This window comes from Erythrolamprus reginae, chromosome Z, assembly GCF_031021105.1.
Source record: "Erythrolamprus reginae isolate rEryReg1 chromosome Z, rEryReg1.hap1, whole genome shotgun sequence".
Lineage (NCBI taxonomy): Eukaryota > Metazoa > Chordata > Lepidosauria > Squamata > Dipsadidae > Erythrolamprus > Erythrolamprus reginae.
In genome coordinates this window covers 130,188,773-130,216,721 of record NC_091963.1, presented here as the reverse complement: position 1 = coordinate 130,216,721, position 27,949 = coordinate 130,188,773, and the positions used below count along the sequence as shown (strand labels likewise).

General features: G+C 40.2%; 1 protein-coding gene across 1 annotated transcript; it reads left to right on the top strand.

Annotated features, from left to right (window-relative positions):
• On the top strand, positions 1–23,242 carry SYT5 (synaptotagmin 5). The gene is made up of 9 exons (XM_070728554.1): positions 1–85; positions 2,765–2,923; positions 4,923–5,104; positions 10,644–10,763; positions 12,662–12,829; positions 13,046–13,213; positions 14,356–14,473; positions 15,601–15,734; positions 21,329–23,242. Exons 1-9 carry the CDS (start codon positions 1–3, stop codon positions 21,536–21,538), a joined length of 1,344 nt encoding a protein of 447 aa, XP_070584655.1. The 3' UTR covers positions 21,539–23,242.
• The last annotated feature ends 4,707 nt before the right edge of the window (positions 23,243–27,949 follow it).

Below are 27,949 nucleotides of genomic sequence, written 5' to 3'. Positions count from 1 at the left end.
ATGGTCTTCATGACAAGAGTGGCTTTGACCCTCTTGGACACTCTGCAATATAACAGTGCAACAAGACCATATCAAAATGATCAATGCAAGGACTGAATATGCCACATACCTCCCAGAGACCAATAAGAGAGCACAGAGTTGGCCTCCTCTGGGTCCCATCAACTAAACAATATAGGTTGGCAGAACCGTGGGGAGGGGCCTTCTCTGTGGCTGCCCTGGCTCTATGGAACCAACTACCCTTCGATGTCCGTACTGCTCCCACCCTACTGGCCTTCAGCAAGGCCACAAAGACCTGTCTTTGTTGGCAGGCCTAAGGGCCATAAATTGTACATCTTGCATGGCCAAACTGTATGAATGGTCTGTATGCTTAGGACAATGAGTGTTTTTTTATACACCTGGGTTTTATTACGGGGTTAAGTTTTAGATATATTATATTCGACTTCTTTTTATTGCTTGTATCTTTTTGTATTTATTATATTATTTTGTAAGCCACCCTGAGTCCTTCGGGATTGGGCGGCATAGAAGTCAAATAAATGAATAAAATAAATAAATATGGTCTTTGGAAAACTTCGAGGAAGCTTGTAAGACAATTGGAATAAGTCAGTGGAAGAGACAGGAACTAAATGATTGGAATTGGATGTGTATGTTGTATAGACAAATCACAGGGGAAATACACATCTGTGCTTGACGGGAATGAAATCAGAAGCTTGAAGGACTTCCATTTAGCAAATGAATGGATGCTTTGGCGCCAGACCATTGATTTAGAAAGTGCCAATCTTGAGAGACATTTATGCTCCAGGCAATGCTGTTACAATCTCACAAAGAAGAGATTGTGAGGAGGAAGTAAATCTGTAGCACAGATTGTAATGTTCCAAATAACAAATAGGGACTGTTTAATTTTTTTTTTTTATGGTCAATAAAAAATGCAACTTGCGGAAAGTTAGTCATGGATGATTTATCCTGCCATTTGGTTTTCTGTACGCTGGGTTGCAACTGGGATCTGGGCTGAAATTGTCTGCCAGTAAAGATTTTGTTGGACTGATGCGGTCAAAGGGCAGGTTAGTTGAGTAGGTGGATTAGGTGAGCTGGCAAACAAGTAGAGAGAGTTTGAGTTTGGTGTGGTCTTTTGGGGTGGCTGCAGTAGAGTAAATTTTTAAAAAGAAAGAAAAGAAATTAAACTCCGTTCACTTGTATAATTAAAGTGAGTGGAAGAGCAAAGGGGAAATTTGCTGAATGGGAAAAGTCAGGCATCTCATTTGTGCTAATAACCTTCTCCTCTCCTGCCATCCCTTCCTGTTTATTTTAATTTGCTTTACGTAAGAGACACTGTTTGGACTGAATGAACAGCATGAAGCAGAGTGTACAGTTCGTGGCAAGGTCATTGTGGGAGGAGGAGAGGAAACCAGGGCCAGCTGATGAGTTGGAAAGCTCTACTAGGTTGAATTCAGGGCTGACTCCTTTTCAAAAATTGGCTGTAAAATGAACAGCTCCAAAACTCCCTGAAATTTAGTAGGTCCAATTTCCGGGCCAACAATGGGAGGAGCAAATCTATGTCACTTAGGGACTAACTTAGAACTCAGCTGAAATCAGGTAGGGAGAGAGAAATTGAAGCCATTATCTGCAACCATCACTAAGGATGACAGGAATTTCAATCCACTGTATTTGAAAGGCCCTTTGTGTTGGATAATATCTCTGCGTTGTGCACAATGTAATATGAAGTTGCTGCTTTAGATGTATTGCACAGTGGCTTGGAGCAAATAATGGAACTTCATCTAAAGAATCTCTTAAATTCTTAGAAGAATGTTGAAAGTTGTATAATCCTCCTCACTGAAAAACGAGAGAGAAGACCACAAGAGTCGAAGATGGATTAAGCCCAGAACTTTAATGATTTATGAAACTATTATTATTATTATTATTATTATTATTATTATTATTATTATTATTATTATTATTATTTAATCCTGCACTCTATCAGCAGAATACTGATATATAATATATATATAATATATAATATATATATAATATAATGAGGAATGATAAAAGGTTTGGGGTGTTATTGTCAAAATGCAAGCTTGCAAAAAAAAAACCAAGATAGAACTTAATCCTCTTTCCTCTGTTGCTTTGCTCCTATGTTCTATTATAATTTCTTCAAACACAGTATTAGGACCAGGCCAAATATTAACAAAGATATTGCAGCCATTCAGAATTGTTGCATCCCAAAACAGTGGCAAATCTACCCTTTATTCTTTCCATTACAGGTAGTCCTCAACTTAAGGTCACAATTAAGCCCAAATTTATGTTGCTAAGTGAGATACTATATTTGTTAAGTGAGTTTTGCTTCATTTTACAACCTTTCCTGTCACTGTTGTTAAGTGAAACACTGCAATTGTTAGGTTGGTAATATAGTGAATCTGGTTTCTTCATTGACTTTGCTCATCAGAAAGTCAAAAAAGTGAACACATGACCCACTGGGCTCTGCAACCATTATAAATATTTATTAATTGGATTTATACGCCGCCCTTCTCTGAAGACTCAGGAATCAAATATGAGTTCAGTTGCCAAGCATTTGAAGTTTGATGCCTCAATAGCATAAGGGAGAGCGGTTTATGAGGAGCAGGGAGAAAATGTCCTTCCTCTTCCACTTCCCTCTTAGATTGCATTATTTAATTTTAAAAGAAGGGAGAAAATCAAAGATTGAAATTAAACCTGTAGCAATTGTCAAGAGAGTACATAAATTATCTGCCTTTTCACTCTTACTTTCCAGATTCCACAATGAATGCAGCACGGAGGTCAGCCAAGATAGATTCAGAAGTGACAGAATCCCAGATGGAGCCTTCCATCAATGCCACTGAAATGCCCTCCAAGGAGAACGTTTTTTCAGACATGAAGGATAAATTCATGAACAAATTGGGGAAACTGCCAAGTAGGTGGAATTAGGCTGCTTCCAATATCACATTTCAAACTGGAGGTTGAATCCAATTGAAACTATAATTTGAATCAAATGATCTGGATTTCTCAATATTTTATTATTATACTTTTAATATTGATTATTGAAGGCTATCTTTTATAATTCCACAAAAAGTTCTTTCTTGGGCCAGCAATGCTACAGGCCGTGCAGTTATTGCAATATTCTTTCTTTCTTTCTTTCTTTCTTTCTTTCTTTCTTCCTTTCTTCCTTTCTTCCTTTCTTCCTTTCTTCCTTTCTTCCTTCCTTCCTTCCTTTCTTTCCTCCTTCCTTCCTTTCTTTCTTTCCTCCTTCCTTCCTTCCTTCCTTCCTTCCTTTCTTCCTTCATTCCTTTCTTTCTTTCTTTCTTTCCTCCTTCCTTCCTTCCTTTCTTTTTCTGACCAACTGAATCGATGATTCTGGGTGACTTACAATTCAAACACTGCACATTTTCCATGAAGCAGTTAGAAAAAGCACAGGCTATGACCAATTAAATGTTAAAGGTCAATAAGCTTGCATGCCTTATTCAGGCCCTTATGTGACATTTCTTTAATGCTCCATTTCCATTTAACATAACATATGATTATGTTTCTTCTAATGTATCCCCCTCCTTTTCTTATAACAAGGGAGGCACAACTTCTGTTGTCAAAAATTCATTCTTTGTGGGAAACCAATTACTATCCATTTACTTTCATCCAACATTTTCACATCCTAACATCCTGACATTTCTAACCCATCTTCCTATGATTACTACATGGTCACCATGACTTCATTTACTTGCTGTAACTTTTTACCATTTAAATATAACTTGCAATGGTTCACTCCATTTCCCTGTCATAAGAACTGCCTTGATCTTCCATAGTTCTATTGCAGCATATAGCTAATATTTGCTTTAATTCATTTAATTTATCAATCAGCAAGAAGATGCTGCTGCATAAAATGTGAGATTCCATAAATGTTTAATCATTTCTCCCTTCTACCACATTAAGAACAATAATTTCATAATAAATTTATTATTTATTATCATGGTTAGTCACACAGTCAGCTAGATGTTTAGACTGATATATAAATTAAATAGATTATCATTATTATATGTTCTGCCGGCGTATCTCAACCACCCATAATTACAGGGTAATTAGTCCAGAAAGACACACACCACACGATAGAAGGAAAACCCAAAAGTCTTTATCAACAGAAAAACAGAAACAGCTCCCTTTTTAAATGTCAAAGGGATTTTCTGGTACACATAAGGCACAGGTTAAATGCAATCCAAGTTCTCACCCAATAACTGGGAAATTGAGTCCAATTCTAAAGTTCAGAAAGTCCACACACAATCTTGAACAGCAAAAACCACGATCTTGATGAAACTATGAATCAGATAAACTGCCATGAGGCTAAAACAGCAGGCTGCTCTTTTATCTGTAGCACTAATTACAGCAGCCCCACCCAACCACAGGTGGCCTCATTTATCTCCTGTAATAATCCTTCAGTTGTTGTCTCCTATGCATCACTCTACGCATGCGTGGACGTGTCATAAATTCTTGTTCCGAATCCAGGGATGATAAGGGTGATTGGTCTCCTCCTGGGCTGTCTGCCAAAGACCCCCACCTTCTTCTTCTTCCGAGGAAACTTCACTACCTGCCTCTGTCGGCAATAAAACAGGCCTATGACATGTTGATGTTTCCCCTGCATCCACCTCCACATTCCTTGGGGCAGGAGCTGGGCCAGTGCCAACCACAACAATTATATATACAACTTTGTGAGGTCGCAGCTGAAAGTTCTTGAGCTTGTGTTGAGCTCAATACTCATCCATATATTAACCAGTTCTGACCCTATTAAGATCAGCCAAGGCCCATTAGACCTAGTGATAATTAGGAAACATCAAATTTAAGTAGGAAGTAATATAACACAAAGCAGCCTCTTTGCTCCAGAATCTGTGGCATCTTGTTTCACTGGTCTCCTTTTCCATCCACTCTAGTACCACCATGGGCTTTGGCCACCATTCTCATTGTTGCTGGCCTCTTGCTTCTCTGCTGCTGTTTCTGCACTTTTAAAAAATGCTGTGGCAAGAAGAAGAAAGGCAAGAAAGGCAAAGATAAGGTCAAGGCACAGATCAACATGAAGGAAGTGAAGGAGTTGGGCAAAAGCTACATTGATAAGGTGAGCAGCGAGGGTTTTTTTTCCCCCTATAGCTCCCCAGCCTGAGGACATAAAGGAACCTGGGAAAAGGTTATATATTCGGTTAGATATTCAGACCAGAATATCTCCGGGACTGCCTTCTGCCGCACGAATCCCAGCAACCGGTTAGGTCCCACAGAGTTGGCCTTCTCCGGGTCCCGTCGAATAAACAATGTCATCTGGTGGGACCCAGAGGAAGAGCCTTCTCTGTGGCGGTCCCGACCCTCTGGAACCAGCTCCCCCCAGAGATCAGAATTGCCCACACCCTCCTTGCCTTTCATAAGCTCCTTAAAACCCACCTCTATCATCAGGCATGGGGGAATTGAACTATTCCTTTCCCCCAGTCCTATACAATTTATGCATGGTATGTTTGTGTGTATGTTTGGTTTTTAAATAAGGGTTTTTAATTATTTTAAACATTAGATTTGTTATATGCTGTTCATTATTGTTGTTAGCCGCCCCGAGTCTATGGAGAGGGGCAGCATACAAATCTAATAAATAAAATAAAATAAAATAAAATAAACCTCCCTGTCTTCAAAACCATTTATTAATGATTAGCGGTTGTGTCTTTGGGGCTAATATTTGTAAAAGACCACAGTTTGTCCTTCGAATGAGCCTGTTCCCATTGTGCTATAAAACCAACACCCTGAAAAGAACGTATCGGGTCAAATGCAGTATCTTAAAAATGGAGAAAATGCCTGCTGTTTCCCAAATATTTCCCAAAGTTAAGTATAGCACATTTGAGGATTTTTGCTTGCAATGTATAGAAAATACCATGGTCTAAGGCAGGGGTGTCAAATTCAATTTCATTGAAGGCCAAATCAGGGTTTTATTTGACCTCAGGGGGGTGGCTGGTGTGGTTGGCGGTTGTAGCCGGGGTAGATGTGACCAGCTCAATGTCATTGGTCAAAGCTCCATTTTCAGCCACGACAGCCTCCTCAAGCCCTTGCCCCACCCCCAGCTCCATTTTCGCTGGCAGTGGAATGCAGGAGGCCATTGCAGCTGAAAACGGATCCTGTGCGCAGCACTCTCACCCTCCATTTTCGTTGGCAGAGGCATCACGGGTTAGTCCTTTGCTTTTCCCAGAGTGGCCCTGCAGGCCAGATTTAAGCACTGCACAGGCCAGAACTGGCCCATGGACCTTGAGTTTGACACCCCTGGTGTAGGGGAATATCAGAATAAAGGTAACATATTTCATTGCTAGTACAGTGGTACCTCTACCTAAGAACGCCTCTATTTACGGACTTTTCTAGATAAGAACTAGGTGTTCAAGATTTTTTTGCCTCTTCCCAAGAACCATTTTCCACTTACAAACCCGAGGCTCCGAAACTGTAACTGGAAAAGGCAGGAAGAAGCCTCCATGGGGCCTCTCTAGGAATCTCCTGGGAGGAAACAGGGCCAGAAAGGGTGGTGAGAAGCCTCTGTGGGGACTCTCTAGGAATCTCCTGGGAGGAAATAGGACCTCCACCCTCCCTGTGGTTTCCCCAATCACACACATTATTTGCTTTTACATTGATTCCTATGGGAAAAATTGTTTCTTCTTACAAACTTTTCTACTTAAGAACCTGGTCACGGAATGAATTAAGTTCGTAAATAATAATAATAATAATAATAATAATAATAATAATAATAATAATAATAATAATTGAAAGGTTTATCTAGACTCCCTTTTATTCTTCTTATCTCGTATCATTTGTTTCTTTCGCTTATTACATCTTACTCCTTTTCTGCACTTTGCAAACCTGGCGCAATGGGCATATTGTAGTTGTCTTTAAAAGACACCCTTCTTCCCAAGAACATCAGAGTAGCACATGTTCCACTTTTCCTGATTTGATTTATCCAATGGCCCTAAGTGATTTTTTTTTAAGCTGGGAGAAAAAGACAAGGCTGTGTTTTGCATTTCCCTTTTACTGCCATTAAAATGCCAAATTCCATTGGCTAAACCCTTCATCATCTTTTTCTATCTTATATGATCAGGACCTACAAGTACCCTGTAAAGACAATTGTGGCCCAGGTCCCACCCAAGGCCCATACTCAGAAGCTCACCTCATTGATGTTCTTATTGACCTGGGCCTCCATGTCATAACGCTCCTCATCAATTTTGTTGATTTGTGCATGCAACTGCTGACATAGCTCCTATAGCTCCTATAGTAAATAAGGTAGTATAATAACAACCACAACAACAACAATATTATTATTATTATTAATAATAATAATAATAATAATAATAATAATAATTATTATTATTATTAGATTTGTATGCCGCCCCTCTCCGAGGATAGTAGAGGTACCACTGTATTTCAAATTACTGTGGGCAGTGTTCCCTCTAATTTTTTTGGGGGGTGGGCGGAAAAGTATAGTGTCTGAGCGGCAGTCACTTCGGGACTGGGCGGCTCTCTTTCCCTCTCACTCTTTCCCTCTCGGCTTCTGGGCAGGTTTGAAAAACTCTGAGTTGATGATGATTTTTAAGTGAGCCACTGCTCACTGCTCAGCTTAGAGGGAACTATGACTGTGGGTAACAAGGGAAGGGTCCGTAAGGAGTTTATATGTCGCCCAGTCTGTAAGGAGTGGGGCGGCCTATAACTCTCAATAATAAATAAATAATAAACAATAAGAAATGCTTGCTGTGATTTTCTTACCAGAAAAGCCGTAGTGGAGCAGATGGAGCAATGGTAAAATAAGTATCATTGCAGTATGAAACTGGTGCTGAAACAAATGACAAACAATAACCTGGTTTGAGGGTAAGATAAAGAGCCACGATTCAAGGGAGAAGGAGGAGGAGGAGGAGAGGCTGTCCAAAGCACTTTCCTTCTGGAAAACTCTGGAAACTGCTCTGATTCTTGACTCAAGCGGAATAGCCTCAATTAAATGAGTTCTGTACAATATCACACAAGGAGGCAGTCTTGGGATAAAGAAAATTGAATTCGGAATGGTGAAGGAAGAAAACTGGGCCTTATCGGAAATAAAAACTAGGCAGATGCAAGATGGAAGAACACTCGACATTTTTTTTCTTGGTAATCTGGCTTTTCTCGAATCCAAAATCGTAACATTGTAGAGGAGGCTGCCGTTAACAGGTAGAACCACCTGACTCTTAGATTTAGTAAAAACAAAAGGATGAAGTGGGAACGTTTTTGCAGCTCTTAACCACTGAAAATTGATTGACAGCTGCTTCAGCTCTTTAAGTCTTCTCCATAAGTCATTCCCACGACATTAGTTCCTAGGGTTCTATATTTACAAGAGGAAAAATATAGGCCTAATATTACAGAACTAATATTATGTGAATGCCTTTCAACCACAGCAGCTTTGAGATGAGTGGACTTCATCTCCCAGAATCCTCTACACATCTTAAGTCGCTTAAGACGCTCATATAGAGGATAGGAAATACAACTAAATTTTGAGGATTCTTTGCCCTGAAGGCAGCTAACTGGTGATTGTAAGATCTTAAACTTGTGAATGCTAGACATTATGAAAAAGCTTCATCTGCCATACAGGAAATCCGCAGAGACTAGAATGCCAGCATCTAGAAAGTTCTATTTATGTTAAGCCCAGCTGACTCTGAGGAGGATCAGGAAAACAAAATGTTTATTCAGACATACTCTCCACCATTTTATTTGCATGGCTCCGGTGGCAAAGTAGTTCTTCTTCCATCTTTTATTCCAATTCCTTCAATAATTGCACCAATTCATCTGATCAGCGTTAGTAGAAATATTAGGTTGCCTCCTTCACGTGTGAGGTTTTTCTTTTCTCATTGCTATTGTACATTTTCTCATTGCTCCTAAGACCCTCATACTTGTTGTGATTCAGCCTGAGGCTCCTCAGGGACCGGCTGGATCTCTGCCGGATCCATGCCCAGAGGAGGAGGACAGTGAACAGGAGGGGGAGGACCAGGCAGACGGGGGAGAAGAACATCAGGAAGAGGAGGAGGGAGAGCAGCCTGAGACCCCCGGGGGGGCTCTCCCCAGCTAGTAGCCTGGATTCATTGGATGAAGACGCACAGGCTATAATAGACATGAGGCAGCGACGAGCAGCTCAAAGACGGGGCCAATTAGAAAGGTATTTCCATCCCTGAATTGGCAACAGCTGGGTTTGGGTGTGGTTCTCCTCAGCAGGGTTAAAAAGGCAGGCCCGCCCTTACAGTCTTGTGGGGAGTTATCAATTGGGAGTCCTGTGACCTTGCTTCGATTCTCAGCGTCTCTGATCTTGGCTTGTGGCCTAGAAGTCTGGAAGACTTGGGGGAGGCGTGGGTTTTATTATCTCCAGCGTTGTTTTTGCCAGCAAGAATCCTGTTTTATTGTCTGGCCTTCGTGAAACCTCTGTGAAGCTTCATAGTGTTCCTGTCTGTAAGAACAGTTTTTGTTACCTGTGTTTGCTTTGAATTATATAAACTGCCTTTGCTTTTTACCAGTGTGTCTGGATACTCTTTTTGGTTGGTGTTGGCGTCTGGGGGGACCCAGACAGAACAATACTAAGTCTATTTTTTCACCAGAATTTAGAGGAAACTGGCCGTGCACGACATTAAAATATCGAAGGGTTTGACATCTGCATAACACCCATTTGTTAAGATCAGCATTGTCTCATAGATGTATGTATGATGGAAGGGAAAATTCACGACCAGTGGAGTTTTTGAGGAGGTAGGAGCCTATAGAGTTGATGTAAAACTAGCACTGACCGAATCCTTGCATCAATGCCACGTAACATCTGATCAAGCGAAATTGGTTTTCCCCATCCCTTTCCCTGATGCCTTTCAAGGATTATAACCATCGGAATTGCTAGGTAGGAAGGCACTCAGATTCTGAGTTGTGGTACCTCTGCTGAGTTGGGAGTTGGGGGATTGAATTATTTAGAAATTTAACAATCTCAACATATATGGAACAGTAATGAGCTGCTGCCCCCATGGGGGAGGGGTAGTAAATGTATACACTATTTATTGAATACTTAATAGTTTTTTAAAATTGTTCTTCCCTCTGTAGTACCTTAGTATGATCCTTAATTATGTTTAAAATAGGAAATAATTAAATAGTATATTTTAACCCTTCAACCTTTAATCATTTTAATCATTATCTAGAACTGAACTTTTAGAGCAGTTAAAGAAACCTGCCTAATCTGTTATCATACTGAATCTTGTGGGTTCAGTACAAAACCTTAAAATGTTACTGTGCTCTTCAACAAATAAAGCTGTCTATCATGTGTCCTTTTTGTGGCTATTCAAATAAAGGGACTAAATCAACTGAAAAAGAGTCCAAGCACCAATTTGAAAACTTTTCTTGGTTGGTAAGCCACTCCCATGTGGTCACATGGCTGACAAGCCACTCCTACCCAGTCACATGACCACCAAGCCGCACCCACAAAATAAGCCATGCCCACAGTGTGGCAATAAAAATTTTGGCAGCCCATCATGGCCAAAATTGGATAAAGAATAGGAAAGGGTGAACAGAAGCTTTTGCAGAAGTTGTTCATCTACTTAATTCCTAATGCTTCTCTGTTGATTACTTCATCCGTTTCCTCCTTTCCTTCCTTCCAGGTACAGCCAGAGGTCGAGGATTTAGATCCATCACTGTTACAGGAAACGGAAGTGGAGAAGCCAGAGGAGAAGCTGGGGAAACTCCAGTACTCTCTTGATTATGACTTCCAGAGCACACAGGTGGGCAAGACAAATATACGAGCCTCAGCTTCAAACAGTTGCAGACTGATCTTTGTGTTCCTGTCAGTTTAGGAAGCTGCTCAAGCACCATCCAGACAATAAGAAATGTATTGTCAAGAAAAGACAAGTTCTGGAAAGTTACTTGCACATTCTGATTAATGAATATTGGTACATGTGGAGAAATAATGAAAGGTAAGGTAAAGGTTCCCCCCGCACAGTATGCTAGTCATTTCCGGCTCTAGGGGGCGGTGCTCATCTCCGTTTCTAAGCCGAAGAGCCAGCGCTGTCCAAAGACGTGCTTTCGAACCGCTAGGTTGGCAGAAGCCGGGACAAGTAACCGGAACTCACTCTACGGTGCTAGGGATTTGAACCGCTGAACTGCCGGTTTTCTGATCAACAACTTCATTGTCGTAGCCCCCGAGTCACCGCGTCCCTATGGAGAAATAATTACTATCACGTAAATGGGGGTTCAATAATTCTTTCTATAATGGGAAAGATGGTGTCATCTTTCTACTGCCAATTCTGGATGTGCATTTTTAGTGTCTTTTCTTTTAAAACTTGAACTAGATAATTACCAAAAGGATTCTATCAAATGAAGGATGATTTCACCATAAAATAGGACAACTAGGCAATTTATTTTCATTAACTGTATTACTTATCTACAGTAATTACAGTTCTTACATCCTATCCTATTGGCAATATTTCAAATTAAGGGTGCAAGGAAATGTTATACAATAGTTCAGCAAAATAATATACACATTATTATTATTATTATTATTATTATTATTATTATTATTATTATTTAGATTTATATGCCGCTCCTCTCCAAGGACTCGGGACGGCTTACAACACATTATGTTTGAAAGTCCCAGATTCTAACTCCAGCTCATACCTTTTCCAAAAATAATTGGAAAAGACTGGTTTCTTCCTATCATCTCAGCTGCTTTTAGTGGTCAACTTCTATCACAAAATAGAAACATAGAAACATAGAAGACTGACGGCAGAAAAATACCTCATGGTCCATCTAGTCTGCCCTTATACTATTTCCTGTATTTTATCTTACAATGGATATATGTTTATCCCAGGCATGTTTAAATTCAGTTACTGTGGATTTACCAACCACGTCTGCTGGAAGTTTGTTCCAAGGATTTATTTATTTTATTTATTAATCAGATTTGTATGCCGCCCCTCTCCGCAGACTCGGGGCGGCTCACAGCAATCGCCATACAATGTAAACAAATCCAATATTTAAATTAATTTTAAAACACCACAAGTTAAAAACCAATCATACACACTAGCATACCATACATAAATTTTATAAGCCTAGGGGGAAGGAACATGTCAATTCCCCCATGCCTGACGACAGAGGTGGGTTTTAAGGAGCTTACGAAAGGCTAGGAGGGTGGGGGCAACTCTGATATCTGGGGGGAGTTGATTCCAAAGGGTCGGGGCCGCCACAGAGAAGGCTCTTCCCCTGGGTCCCGCCAAACGACATTGTTTAGTTGACGGGACCCGGAGAAGGCCAACTCTGTGGGACCTAACTGGTCGCTGGGATTCGTGCGGCAGAAGGCGGTCCCGGAGATATTCTGGTCTACTGGATCTACTACTCTTTCAGTGAAATAATATTTTCTCACGTTGCATTCTCTTTACCTCCTTAGAAAAAAAGACAATAGTTAGCACAGAAATATTAGAATTAGAAGATAATTTCATCTAGACTATTTTTAAATATTGTGGATAAAGTAAGGTGATTACATGTTTAAAGGTGCTTGAGGAAATTCCTGCTTGTGAGAATATACTCAGAGGGACCAAGAAATCCTGAGTTGGATAGATCAATGATTTGGCTCAGTGGAAGACACTTTCCTAAGTTTGAATGTTTTCATTTTAAATTTTCCCCACAGTTGGTTGTGGGTATAATACAAGCTGCTGACCTCCCAGCTCTGGACATTGGGGGTACCTCTGATCCTTACGTCAAAGTCTTCCTGCTTCCAGAGAAGAAGAAAAAGTTTGAAACCAAAGTCCATCGCAAGACTCTCAACCCTACATTTAATGAATCTTTCACCTTTAAAGTAAGTCCACGTTTCTTTTTTCTTGGCCAAATTTCCAAATATAAACAAATACATTTATTCCACATGCACCTTGTCACCTTCCTTTTTAGCTCGTCCCTCCTCATCTACTCTGTGACTCCCCTTCATTTCACCCCTCTGATCCCTCACCCACCAACAAACTCTCAACTGAAAGTGCCCACCATTTAATCCTGCATCTCCACCATGTTTAATGCCTAGGTCCCTTATTCAGAACTTGGTGGTAAGATTCTCGTCATGGCTGTCTACGACTTTGACCGTTTCTCCAAGCATGATGTCATTGGTGAGATCCGTATCCCCATGAACACTGTGGATTTGGCGCACGTGATTGAGGAGTGGCGCGATCTGCAGTCAGCAGAGAAGGAGGAGGTAAGAACCTGTGCAGAACTTTAGGGGGAAGGGCTCTTAACTGACAGGTAGTTTGAAAATTGCCTTAGTGTAAGGTGACCAGACATCCCGTTTTTGGTGGGACAGTCCCAATTTTTAATAATTTGTCCCATGTCCCATGGGGTTTTTAAAAAGTCCCAATTTTCCTTTCTCTTGTCTGCCCAGAGCGGATAAAACGTTTCCTTTCTCTGGGTACCAGGAGAAGCTTCCTCCTCCCAGCGCCCAGAGAAAGGAAACACTTTATTTGCTCTGGGCAGTCCAAAGCGAATAAAGTCCAGGCTACGGGTTGCTTTCCGCATGCCCAACAGCAAGAGAGAGAGAGAGAGAGCAGGCAAACTACTTCGCTCTCTTCCCGTTTTTACTGCTTAACTGTTTTTATGCTTTTCAAAAACAGGAAAGATAATAGAAACATAGAAACATAGAAGACTGACAGCAGAAAAAGACCTCATGGTCCATCTAGTCTGCCCTTATACTATTTCCTGTATTTTATCTTAGGATGGATATATGTTTATCCCAGGCATGTTTAAATTCAGTTACTGTGGATTTACCAACCACGTCTGCTGGAAGTTTGTTCCAAGGATCTACTACTCTTTCAGTAAAATAATATTTTCTCATGTTGCTTTTGATCTTTCCCCCAACTAACTTCAGATTGTGTCCCCTTCTTCTTGTGTTCACTTTCCTATTAAAAACACTTCCCTCCTGGACCTTATTTAACCCTGTAACATATTTAAATGTTAATAAATTGATAGAATAATAAATTGATAGAAGTGTTGATAGAATAATAAATTGATAGAAGTGTCAGACTGGGAAGTAATACACAAAAACAAACATTGAGGTAAAAGTCTGTAGGGATTTTTCAGTCATCCATCATCCCCCACACCTCCCATGGTGTCCCACTTTACTGAAGTTATAATCTGGTCACTTTACCTTAGTGGCTTTACATATATTAGAAATGGGGAAAGCTTTTCTTTGGAAAACTACCTGTGACTGGGGTAATAACCAACCTAATTCATTGATAATCAATTATCTTCTTGAATGGTAATTTAAGAACTTGACAATGCCATCAATATCTTACGAGAAATATCCATCCTAGCTTCGAAATAATTGTTCATTTCTTTCTACAGCATGAGAAGTTGGGAGACATTTGCTTTTCACTCCGATATGTCCCTACAGCTGGAAAACTGACAGTGATTGTGTTAGAAGCCAAAAACCTCAAAAAGATGGATGTGGGAGGGCTTTCAGGTAAGAATTAAGCCATTAGACTTGATTTAAATTGCTGAACATTTTAATTTTCATACGATCTCTTTTTGGGGTCCCTGCCGTTCTCTTTTAATTTCTGGCTGCAAATTTTCCTGGTGAATATATACGTGTGTACATGTACGTGTGTGTGTGTGTACATGTGTGTGTGTGTGTATGTGTGTATGCATGTTTTCGTCTCCAGAAATCTCTGAAACTTACACAGGAAGAAACCCAAATGTGCCATGACCTTCGTGTGTGTGTGTATATGTGTGTATGTGTGTGTGTATTAGATTGTTGTGAGTTCAGGGGTTTTTTACATGTAATATTTTGAGTGTTTTGCAACGTTTTTGAGAAATCACATTCGCCATCTTCAGGCTAAAGTTATTGGCTTCATGCTGATACTACTCAGAGCAACACGAGGCCAATAACTTCAGCCTGAAGATGGTGAATGTGATTTCACCAAATCATCACAAAGACATTCAAAATATTACATGTAAAAAAACCCAAACTCACAACAATCTATATACATATACCTGTGATCTACGACTATACAGTATATATATATACACACTGCTCCAAAAAATAAAGGGTACACTTAAACAACACAATATAACTCCAAATAAATCAAACTCCTGTGAAATCAAACTGTCCACTTAGGAAGCAACACTGAAATTGACAATCAATTTCACATGCTGTTGTGCACATTCAACTTTGTACAGAACAAAGTATTCAATGAGAATATTTCATTCACTCAGGTCTAGGTTGTGTTATTTGAGAGTTCCCTCTATTTTTTTGAGCAGTATATATAGTTCAGCTGGTTCTCCAAAATTTGTAGGTATTTTTTTAAAAAAGACAGAGAAATGATCCAGGTCCATTAATTTGGATCAATAGTTATACAAAATATGGGAATGAACGTACATAGTATTCTTTCTTGATTTGGCTGCTCAATGAATGCTTTAAAACTTGCCACAAAGATTTGTTTTGGTCAACACTGAAAATACATACATAAATACAACTATTTTGCCCTTTGTTACTTTTCCCAAAAGCACTTTTTCTCATCAGGGTATTGGGAGTAAAAGAATCATAAAGCATTTTCAAATCTTTTTCCCCCCTTTGTCATCCTACCCAAGATCCATATGTGAAGATCCATCTCATGCAGGGTGGGAAACGTATCAAGAAGAAGAAAACAACTATCAAGAAAAATACACTGAATCCCTATTATAATGAATCCTTCAGTTTTGAGGTGCCTTTTGAACAAATACAGGTAAATCTTCCTTCTCTGTGATCCCATTTCACTTGAAAATGCTCTCCAATTATTTCCAGTCACTTTCATGCGTCCAAGTTTGGCACTGTTTGTTTCAAAACAAGAATTACTGGACTATTGAATGTATTTTAGAGGACCTTGAGCTTGTTTATTTTGCAAGCTACGGCACTTTACTTTACTGCAAGACCAAGCTCTTTGTAACTCATCCCAGAGTCTACATTCTTAAAGAATTAACAAGGCATCTTTCTGCCAAAGTTAAAGTCAATATACCCAATGTTTAACACACTGGGAAAGAATGTTGTGGAGTTTGCTACACTTATTAGGATTTGCCTATCTTGGAGAATGAAAATCCTTAGAACTGTAACCCTTTGCAATTCTTCAAGATAATGCTTTAATGCCAAGATTCACTGTGGGCTAATTTATCACTGTCAGCTTTCACTTGACCTGAAGGATCAAACTGTTTGGAAACCAAAGGTCTTGAAAACTCAGATAATTATAGTGGGATTCAATTTTTTTTTACTACCAGTTCTTTGGCATGGCTTGGCGGACATGTGACTGGGTGGGCGTGATGGCCCACTCGACATCCCTCACATTGAGGGGTGCCTCACCCAGCGCCTCCCCTCCCAACCACTCCTTGTCACGCCCCACCTCAATGTATCTATAGTTTTGTAAAAATGTTATTCATCTTTTTTCGACTTTATGATTTGCATCTACATACTATAGATGTACTTTCATGGATCACTGAAAGGAGGAAATGGCTCATATGCTTTGCCCAAGAGTGCGATAGGCAAGTCACAAAACAGGCTTTTGGGGGGCTGCCACAAAGAAGGGGAGGCAATATATAAGCAGAAGGTAAAACAAGAAGCAATAGACGTCAACTGAACAAAGTGAGAAGCAACTTAAATTAAGGAGAAACTTCCTGATGGAATAATTAACGAGTGGAATTACTTGTCTCCAGGTACTTCTGGGTGCTCAATCACTGGAAGTTTTAAGGAGAAGACTGGACAGCTATTTCTCTGAAATGGCATAGGGTCCCCCCCATCCAAAGACCTTCTAGGTCAGTGATGGCGAATCTTTTTTTCCTCGTGTGCCGAAAGTGTGTGTGTGTGTGTGTGCTATCGTGCATGTGCAAGTGCCCGTATCCATAATTCAATGCCTGAGGAGTGTGAAAACAGCTTCTCCTGCTCACCGGAGGCCCTCTGGAGGCTGGAAACAGCCTGTTTCCCAACTTCTGGTGGGCCCAGTAGGCTCCTGTTTCACCCTCCCCAGCCTCCAAAGGCTTCCCTGGAGCTGGGAGGGAAGGTAAAACGCCCTCCCCGATCCCCCTGGAGGCTCTCTGGAAGCCAAAAACACCCTCCAAGAACCTCTGTGTGAGTCAAAAACCAGCTGGCCGGCACACGCATGTTGGAGCTGAGCTAGGGCAACAGCTCATGTGCCAGCAAAAATGGTTCTGCGTGCCACCTGTGGCACCCATGCCACAGGTTCGCCATCACTGTTCTAGGTATTATTCTGTTATTCTGACACCTTTCCCGGGCTCTCTGCTCAGATTTTGGCATCCTCAGTTTTCCTGCCTAAGCATGGGGTTGTACTATACAACCTTTCAACTGTTATTCCATTATTACCCCTCATTGGGGTCCTATCTCTTTTGCTCCTTCTGGACTAATGAGTTAAAGAGCTGATTTACTCATTTTAATAACATTTTTTTTAGAAACCCGCAGTTGAAAGTTATTCATCTCTCCTTACACTCAAAAATCCTTTATTTTATGAATAAATTAAACTCTTTATTGATATAATAAGCACACAACGAAAAGCAGAGTATTTTCTCTTTAGAGCTAAATGTCAACAATGTCCGGGAAAGGCGCCAAAATTAGCTTAATCAGCATTCCTAGATAACACAACCCGTTTATCATTTAAGCATATGAATTTTTCTTACTGGAGTCCTGGCAACAAGCATCCAGCAGAGAAATGAGTTTTATTCTGGCAGAAATCATGGATTTAAAGCCTTGTTCAAGCACACACCCAGGCTCACATCCCTTCCATTGAACAACATTGAATCCCCACACCCAATTTCCCAAGATCCTTTGCCTTTATATTGCCTGGAAGTGACATCACACCACAAAGAGGCTAAGACAAATACATTCATACTGTTTGCTATGCAACTCCTCTCGCTTTCTGAGCAATCTCCTCTAGGGAGCGTCTATCCACTGACTTTCTATTCTGAGGTCTTCTTCATCCTCTGACTGGGACCACTCCCTCATTGTCATATCAACCCCCCTCCAGTGGTTCCTCAAACTCACTCAGGTAACTTTCTCCCTCATTCTCGCTCTTTGCTTTAGCTGGCAACCCCCCTGGCCCAGGGTATTCAGAAGGGCCTGGCTCATCCTCCTCAGAATCTGACATGTCCTGAGGTGGACAAGGAGCACTCACAACACCTTGGAGGTGTTCAGCCTTCTTCTCAAAGCAGAAGACCTCAAATATATATGTATGCAAGTTTGCAGATATTCCAGCTTTGGCTGCAAGAACTGCAGGTAGCATTCCCCACCACCACATACTCCCTCCTTCCGCTGCCCCATGCGAGGTGGGAGACCCGGGGAAAAGTGCCTGGTCTGGGCACACAGCCCTCCCCGTCGGAGACCTTCCTGGAGAGCAAAGCAAGAAATTACTGATCCATCCTGAAGGCGAGTTCCAGAATGGCAGCGGTGGCAGAAGGAGAGAGCCAGAGGTGGCAGGTGGTGGTGGCAGTGGTGGCGGAAGGAGAGCTCCAGAGTGGCAGCAGCGGCACTCTGGGTAGGCACTCTCTCAGGCCTCCCACCCATCAAATTGTTGCTTAATCTTGCAGCCGCTTCATGCAGCCCTGTTGACATGCCTTGGGTGCTTGGGGAGATGCGCCATGTGCTCTCTGGGTCAGTGGCAGTTTCTCTCCACTGATGCTGTTGTTGGGAGAGTGTCTGCTACTGTGAAATTTAGCAACCATGAGCCGCCGCTTTCCTCTAAGACCTATCCAGAAAGTGCCGCGACAGGTAAAAGCAGCCAGGTTAAATGCTATTTCTCTCTGCCGCAGCGCTTTCTGGATGGGACTTACAGGACCCAAAGTGGCAACTCGCACTTGCTAAATTTTGCTGTGCTGCACAAGACACTTTCCCAGCAAGAGCAGCAGTGGAGAGAAATCAGCTGCTGACCTGGAGAAGATGTGGAGGGGCTCCATGTGCTCTCCGGGTCAGCAGCTGCTTCTCTCCACTGATGCTCTTGCTGGGAGAGCATTTTTCACAGCACAGCAAGCCTCAGGCGCTCAGGCACTCAGGGAGATGCTCCAGGTGTTCTCCCAAGACAATGACCAGACCCAGCTGCTTCCCTTCGCTGCAGCGCTTTATGGATGGGGCAGTAAGGTAAGAACCTTACCCAAATCATTTCAATCACCTGCACCCATGTTGCAGCCCACCCCCTGCATCCTTGCTTGGCCCCATGCTGCCACCCGCCACAGCCCTGGAAGGCTGCAGGCCAGGTAAATTGCTTGACCCCGGGGGGGGAGGGTGTAGTCTGAAGCAAGTGTGAGTAGTGAGCATAGATTTCCCAGGGGAAATGCATTCAACAGCCTGGGGGCAGCATTGGGCTGCAGCCGGTATGGCCAGGTATGCAGTTGCGGTTGGAAAATTGAAGCTGCACGCGCAGCTCCAGCTCACAGGTGGGTGGGCACGCAGGATGGTGTGGCATTTTTTTTTTTGCCTCCGTGCATATATGGAAGCAAAGAAATTGCCAAAAATTGGCGAAATCTCGTGCACGCGAGCATCCTCATGCGAGATTTGTCTTCTGTGCATGTGCAGGAAGCCGAGTCTTGTGGCGATGCCTGAGCCCACCCGCGCCTAACACACATATGCTCCACCACTAGGAGCACCAGCAATGGGCAGCCTTTCCCTGCCTGGGGGTGAGATATAAGTAAAACCGAAACTTACCTAACTAGGGAGTGGTGAAGGCTTAGGATCAGAGCGAGGAAGTCAGAGAGCAGCTGGGCTCTGGGCACCATATGGTCTAGGCCAGTGTTTTTCAACCAGGGTTTCGCGAAACCCAAGGGTTCCGCAAGGGCCAGCCATGGGTTCTGCAACTTAATGAGAGAAAAAACCCTTGACCAGGAGCAGCAGCAGCACTCACCACTCCCTCCGCCTTAATCCGCTTTTGCCTCCACCTCCTCCCAGAATGCCGTTCTCTCAGGCAGATTCTCTCCTTCCAGGTCTCTCTCATTTCTGTGTACCTATCCCGCTTCCCCCACTTCTCTCTCTCATGTGTTTCTCCTGCCTTTATTTATTTATTTATTCATTCATTCATTCATTCATTCATTTATTTATTTGGTCGATCGATCAATCGATCGATCGATTGATTGATCAATTGATTGATTTGCATGCCGCCCCTCTCCGAAGACTCGGGGCGGCTCACAACAACACAAACAGTAGAAAACCAAAATTAAAACAATTTAAAATCCATTAATATAAAAACAATCATACATCTCATACAAACCATACATAAAGCGGAAACGGCCCAGGGGAATCAATTTCCCCATGCCTGACGACAGAGGCGGGTTTTAAGGAGTTTGCGAAAGGCAAGGAGGGTGGCGGCAGTCCTAATCTCCGGGGAGGAGTTGATTCCAGAGGGTCGGGGCTGCCACAGAGAAGGCTCTTACCCTGGCTCCCACCAGATGACATTGTTTCATCGACAGGACCCGGAGAAGGCCAACTCGGTGGGACCTAACCAGTCACTGGGATTTCTGCAGCAGAAGGCAGTCCCCGAGATATTTTTGCTCTCATTTCTCTCACTTTCATTTCTGTTTCTCTCTCTCTTTCCTCTTCCTCTCCCTTTTTCTTTCTTTCCCTTCGCTCTCTCGTTGTTTCTCTCTTCTCCCTCTCTCATTCTCCCTCACTCCCACAAAAAAGAACAGTGGAGGATTGGCAGGGGTGGGCGTGGTCCAGAGTGCCAGAACAGCTGGGCGGCATGGGGCTCTGAACCACGGGGGCTCCCCTGGAGAAAAAAGGTTGGAAAACACTGGTCTAGGCTAAGGTCCAGGTCAGCTGTGATGGCTGGGGAGCCGGGAAAGTGGGCAAGGAAATCAGCTGGGCGATGGGCGCCACATGGGAAGGCAGGCAAGCTGGCTGGTCTGCAGAGACTGTTGTCAACATAAGTGAGGAACCAAACAAGCAATAGCTATGCCGGGGAGGTGAGATGAGGAGTGATTGGGCGGAACAGGATGGGACAAATAAACACAAGTAGGCAGGGCGAGTGGTGAGCGGGTAGAGCGAACAGTGAGTGAGCAAGTGGGTGGGAAGAGGTGGGGCCAGTGGGATATGCCATTTCTCTGAACTGATCAAAATTTTCTCTACTAGTTCGCTCAAATCGGTCTGAACTGACTGAATCCCACCACTGATTGTGAAGCTAGGAGATGTGATAGGTTCAAACCAATATCTTTTATCCCCCTCTCTGCCATTATTCCTACAAGCTGGACTCTCTAGGCTGCACCCCAGTGGGCAACAGTGGTAGGAAAGACAGTTGAATTCATGCATCCCTCCAATTACTTTTCATGCTGATGACCAACTTTTCTCTTTCTATAGAAAGTCCAAGTTGTCCTGACGGTTCTGGATTATGACAAACTAGGCAAGAACGAGGCCATTGGGAAGATCTTTGTAGGCTGTAATGCCACGGGCACTGAGCTGCGCCATTGGTCTGATATGCTGGCCAATCCCCGAAGACCTATTGCTCAGTGGCATACTCTGCAACCTGAAGATGATGTGGATGCAGCAATTGGGATAAAAACATCTTGATAGCCTTCATTTCTGGGCCGACTTCTCCGGCAACCATTCCATCTCCCATCCAAAGCAAATGGGAGTGTGTGGGTGAGGCTCCCCTGAATATGCCTGTTGGGGGGTGGGAGGGAAGCTTGTCTCTTTTCTCAGAGCCATTTCTTGTTTGAAAAAAAATCTCCGAGAGAAAAAAATACCTTTTTAATCCACTGTGTGAAAAAAAGAAAGAATGCTTACTTAGTAATTGAAGACAAGTGAGAGATTTACTGTAAGTCAACCACGAAGCTTACAAAGCAATTTATGAAGATTTAGATACATATTTCAGATTTGACTTATGCATTTGAAAATCGAGCCTTATGTAAAAACAGCCTTTCCCCCCACCCCACAAAAGCATTAATAAATAGTAATAGTTTATCTGTCAAATGTGGCAACCAGACTCCAAATAAATCTACCATTAATTCTCTTTATTTGATTACACTATAGGTTCAAAACTAAATTTGTAACTGGTATCATTTCATACACATTTTGAATGCTGCTGTGTTACCATGTTTGAAAATTAGACCTTGCAAGGAAATCTATAATCAACAATATCTACAAATATATGTTCAGTAATAGATTTCCTAAAAGTTGCAATGAGCTCCAATTACAATAACTAAAAATTTTGGAGACTATTATAAAACAACTTTATAAAGCTGGATCTTGGATCTTAGATTAAAAAAATAGAACAGAACACTTGAAAACTTAATTTAAAAATAAGTTTTCTACAATTTCATAATGCTTTAAAGTTATGACTAAGGCTAGAATTTATATCCATTTAGCTGGGGAAAAACCCCTATTTAATTCAAAGATATTCTGATAAGATGTTATAGGTTTGCAGGATAAGAGTGAGATTAGAATTTCTGGATTCGGAAGTATTTCAGATGTATACTCCTCCTTAAATTATCGACACTGTCCAAAATAGGACTAGGTAGGTTGAAATTGTAAAATGTCATATGTGTAGATTCCATATGTAAAATTTTACTAAACATAATGTAGAATATTCAAACCATCTTATTACAAAACTTCCACATACTAGAAAAAATAATTTATAGATCCTACAGTTTGATGCTAGAATATAATAGTGTGTTACCCATTATCCAATATATTAAGCTATTCATAAGGTTTGTTGGTTTGTTTTCAATTAATTTTTTTGGGTTTTATAACAGTTTTGCTTATGCATTTATCTGTTTGAGAACTTGTGCTTTACAATATGTATGTTTATGAAATGTTTGATATTAATAAGAGTATTAGGTAAAATTTGCTACAAACTTCCTGGAAGCAGGTTATATTTACTATCCAACTTGTAATAATTTTGCTTTGTTATAACGTTTACATTTTTGCTACAAGCTTAAAACTGGTTTATTATACAACTGCAATAGGTTTCCTGTTTGTTAGAAAGCAGTTTGAAGCATTTTATAAATGAGAAAAATACATTTATTCAAAAAGTTTACTCTTGGATTTAAAATGTTTGACAATAGTTTTTCAAAGGCCTAATGTTTACAATACTTTTGGTATAACAACATTACAATTTATTAGACATATTCTATAATTGTTTAAAATTTGAATGACTTGCTAAGAATTTATAAGCTGATTACACTGCCAGCTATTTTCAGCAGAATCAAAATTAAGATTAACTATAAACTGCAAAAATTTTGTTTTATAATCCTGGATTAAAATACATATATGTAATTTTTATGCCAAAATTTTATGTTAGCAAATTCTGCATAGGATCATAATATTTCAAAAGTATGCCCTTCTTTAAAAAATAAAATAAAATTAGACCTTTTTATACTAATATTAAGATTTTTACCCATATTTTTATAGCACTTGCTGAAATTGATTTCTCATCCCATTACTATAGTTTTAAATCTTGCATCTTGCAGGTGCTTCTAATTTCAAGGGAAGGGAGAACTCTCCTTTACAAGAGGATAACCATCATTTTAATAATAAGCCTCATCTCTAAGATTACCTATTAATGACTATATCAGAAAAAAGACTTAAGGGTTAAGCATTACTAGGTTCTCAATACATGATTATACCAAATATTTATATAAAAAGAGTGCTACAATTCTTATCTAATACAGTAGTTTTTGTTGAGGCAAGATTCCTCATTTCCACTTCCTAATTTTGGCTATAAGTTAGTGATTTTGTTTTTATTTATTCTTGCTGTAAAATAAGAACTGAGGAGGGGAGGGGAATAAATAAGATCTGACAGTGCAATCAATCCCTATATACTTTACTCATCGCCTGTACATTTGACTAATGGAGCTAAATGGATATAGGATTGATACCTTAGTGATTCTGTTTAAGGGAGAAAAAAATTAAAGATGTATAGAACAGACAGATATTCTACCAGTATTTGTCCTCCTATCACTGCTTTCATGTTCTCCTAGACAGTCATATTTCCCAGTTTGGTGCCCTCCAGGTATGCAAGCAAGGTTATGACTCCCATTAACCGAGCCACTTAAGTTGTAGTGAGGGGAAATGTAGTCTCTTGTATCAGAAGTGCACAAAACTGAGGAGAGCTTCTAAGAATTCAATAGTTTCTATGTCTTTCAACATGCTGGTGATAGAAGTGGTGAGATGCCAATCTGTAATGGTATTAAATGAGAGAAGCCTTTGGGATACCTCGAAAACTGAAGCATGTTGTATAGGGACGACATTTCAAAAGCCATAGTCCACACATTTGCAAATTCCTGAGTAACAGGGTATTTCACTTTTGGAAAAGCATGCAAACATTTGTAATAAGTGGTTTAGAATTTAAGGTCTTTGACAAAGAACAACAGATGGTCTGCATACAGTCCTCAACTTATGACCACAACTGAGCCCAAAATATTCATTGCTAAGCAAGAAAATTGTTTTATAATCTTTTTTGCCACAGTTGCTAGGTAAACCACTGTAGTTGTTAATTGAAATCATGAGGCTTTTAAGTAAATCTATCTTTGCTTGAGAGAAACCAGCTGGGAAGGTTAAAAATGGTGGTCACATGATCCCAGGACATTGCAAATGTAATAAATATATGCCAGTTGCCAATTTTAATCACATGACCATGTGGATGCTGCAATGGTTGTAAATGTGAAAACTGGTCATATATCACTTTTTTTCAGTGCCATTGTAACTTTGAATGGCCATTAAACAAATGGTTTTAAGTCGAGGACTGCATATGTTTCCTTCACGTACAATAAAACATTTACACAGTTCCTCGGAAAATAATATTGAGAAACAGAATTGTAAATTGGTTTATTTATAGTAAAAGAAATAATAATTATATCAACAGGCAAAAGCTTATTTGGGATTCATAGATCTGACTATAAATTAGATGTCTATCTTCCTCCAATAGGATATTCATACTATCTCATTTTCTGAATAAGAAAAATGGTTTCAATTTGTTTTAAGATTTTAACAATATTTCTGATGAACAGTTGATAAAACAGGAAAAAAAGTATTCAATTTCATTTTCAAGATTTCAGTATAATACATGAAAAAAGTCATGTACAATTCCCATCCTTTGCTGAGTAAAAATGTATTTAGTTTCTCCAGAAGAGACAATCGCCTCACATACAACAACTAAACTGACACCCTCAAAAGTATTATTATTTCAGACATTAGTTTAAATGGATCACTTTCATTTTACCCAAAAAGGGAAAAGGATATATTAATATTTAACTGGTGCAAACTAGAATAATATAAAGAGAATGTTGATCCAGTCAGTTTTCTAGTCAGTGAAGATTTTTATTAATTCTGTGGAGATGTATTGGGATTTAATAATGCTCCCAACTCACCAGACAAATTAAAAAAAATCTAGGCCAAGATTTTTGCCCGTGAGAGGCATAGTGGTGGCCATTTTGTTTTCTAGTTAGTGTGTTTTTGTAGTTGTGGTGTTGATAGTATCCACTCAACTTTAAAATATGCCTCACTCTGTTAGCCTCATCACATTAATCTCCACTGACCTGCCACATACATCTCTTCTACTTTGAATTATGAACATTAGTGGAGAGCATTAATATGGCACTTTGCTGAGCCATGAGATGTTTAATATGTCGAACGGTTGATCATTCCATGCAGCTAAAAGTTCACCTCATTTTCCTTTTCTCAGTCCTTGAGAATTGATCAATATATCAAAGATAATATTGGAACTGTCAGTCAGTGCTGCGTGCTGTACTTCCATCCACTGTATCTTGCTAATGATTCAATCTTTCCCCCAATTTCTACACATTCTTTCCACATTTTGGCATCATCAGGAATGTAGGTGTCTAAATCAACTGCCCAGCATTGGAAAGAGGCCACCTTCTAAGTTTTGAAGATTTGTGTAACTGTTATGATTGAAGGGATTGTGTAAAGTGCAGAAGGCTTTGTAACTCTGGTGTGTGTTGTTTCAATTCCCTTCGTTCCTATGAATTACCCTCTGAGCGGTGCTGTCCTTTCAAAACCGCTTCTACTCCTCTTTTGAAATCAGTTTTAATATTGATGTATTTGACCAAACAGTACTCTTGGCTGTTAATAAATAAGAGATCTCTATATTTCAAATGTGTTGCTTCTTATTGTTTTTGTTTACGGCTCTATTGGGGTTGGGGAAGAGCCTGAAAAATATTCTCATCCTTTTGTAAAGTCCTGTCCTGTTCACCTATATTTTTGTTAATGGTACTGAATCCTCAAAGCTAAATGCAGGATCACTTTATTGCATTAACTGATCCCTATTTTTTCTCTATCTTAATCCAGCCTTCCACAACCAACACTTATAAGATATTTGGGAGTTATAATTCAAGAATTCCTAGTTAATGTGATTAATGTTCCCTCACTAGAAAGCAGGTAGGGTGAGGAAATTCAATGGTGAAAATCGTATATTTTTTAAATACTATTTTGCTTATATTTTTAATTCATTTATTCTAAAGTGAATGGAATAACAAAACATTCCCAAAGGTGCCTTTTCAAAAGGCAACTGAGATTTCTTCATTTCCCCCCTGCAGATGTTTTGCTTCTCATCCAAGAATATTCTTCAATTCAGAAGTGAAGAAGTTTCTTGGGTGAGAAAAGTCCAGTTGCCTTTTGAAAAAGCATCTTTGGGACAACCATGACCTGGATGACTGAGACCCTTCAAGACATGAAACATTGCTAGCTTATCTCACAAGGGAGATAGCTAACTATTCCTATTCCATTGGAGTTACTCTATCCTACAGTCGTCTAAATAAGAGAACTAAGATTTGAACCCAAGCACTACATTATTTGTTGAAAACACCTGAGAATATCATAGAAAACTAAGAAAACAAACAAATCATTAAGCATCTGTACTGCTCCCACCCTGTTGGTTTTTCGTAAGGCCCCTAAGACCTGGCTTTGCCCGCAGGCCTGGGGCCCATGAATTTAACAATTATCATAGCCATATTTATTGATTGATTGATTTTGTCCATTGCACAATGAGAGTTATATTGGGTATACATATAGTAAATATATAATAAAGGTTATCAAGGATATACTCATAGTAAAATATATCTAAGAAAGAATAGAATAGAAGAAATAGGAATAAAGTATATCAGTGAAAGAATAGAATAAATATAGGAAAGAAGAATGGTATAGGAGATATAGGAGAGCAATAGGACAGGGGACGGAAGGCAATCTAGTGCACTTATTTATGCACACCCCTTACTGACATCTTAGGAATCTGGAGAGGTCAATTGTGGATAGTCTAAGGGTAAAGTGTTGGTGGTTTGGGAATGACACTACAGAGTCCGGCAATAAGTTCCACGCTTCGACAATTCAGTTACTGAAGTCGTATTTTTTAGTCAATGTATGCATGTTAATGGGATTATGTATGCATGTTAATGGGATTATGGTTTTTAATTAAGATTTTATAGTTTGTTATATTTGACTTCTTTTTATTGCCCTTGTAATTTTTATACTGTTGTAAACTGCCCTGAATCCTTTGGGATTGGGCGGCATAGAAGTCAAACCAACCAACCAACCCAGAGTTCTCCCACTGAAGGCACAAATGGCCAGGCTCAAACTATCCCTCTTGAGGCACCTTATGCAAAGACCCAGCTCTCTGGAAAAGGCTCTAATGACAGAATATGGAAGGAAGGAAAGAAAGATAAGTATACGACAAGCAGCAAGATGGATGCTCAATTTCCATATGAAGATGAGAGCATCATTGAGGTGAACCTCAAGTAAAAGAACAGATTATGGATGGAGGAAAATTTATATAGTTCCAGAAGTGTATTTATTTATTTTATTTATTTTTTTATTTTGTCCAATACACAATACATATAGAAGAGAATAGACATGAAGTAATATATATAAAGAAAATATATAAAAATAGAGAAAATATATGAAAGGATATATATATATAAAGAAAATATATAAAAATAGAGAAGATATATGAAAGGAAGAAAATATATA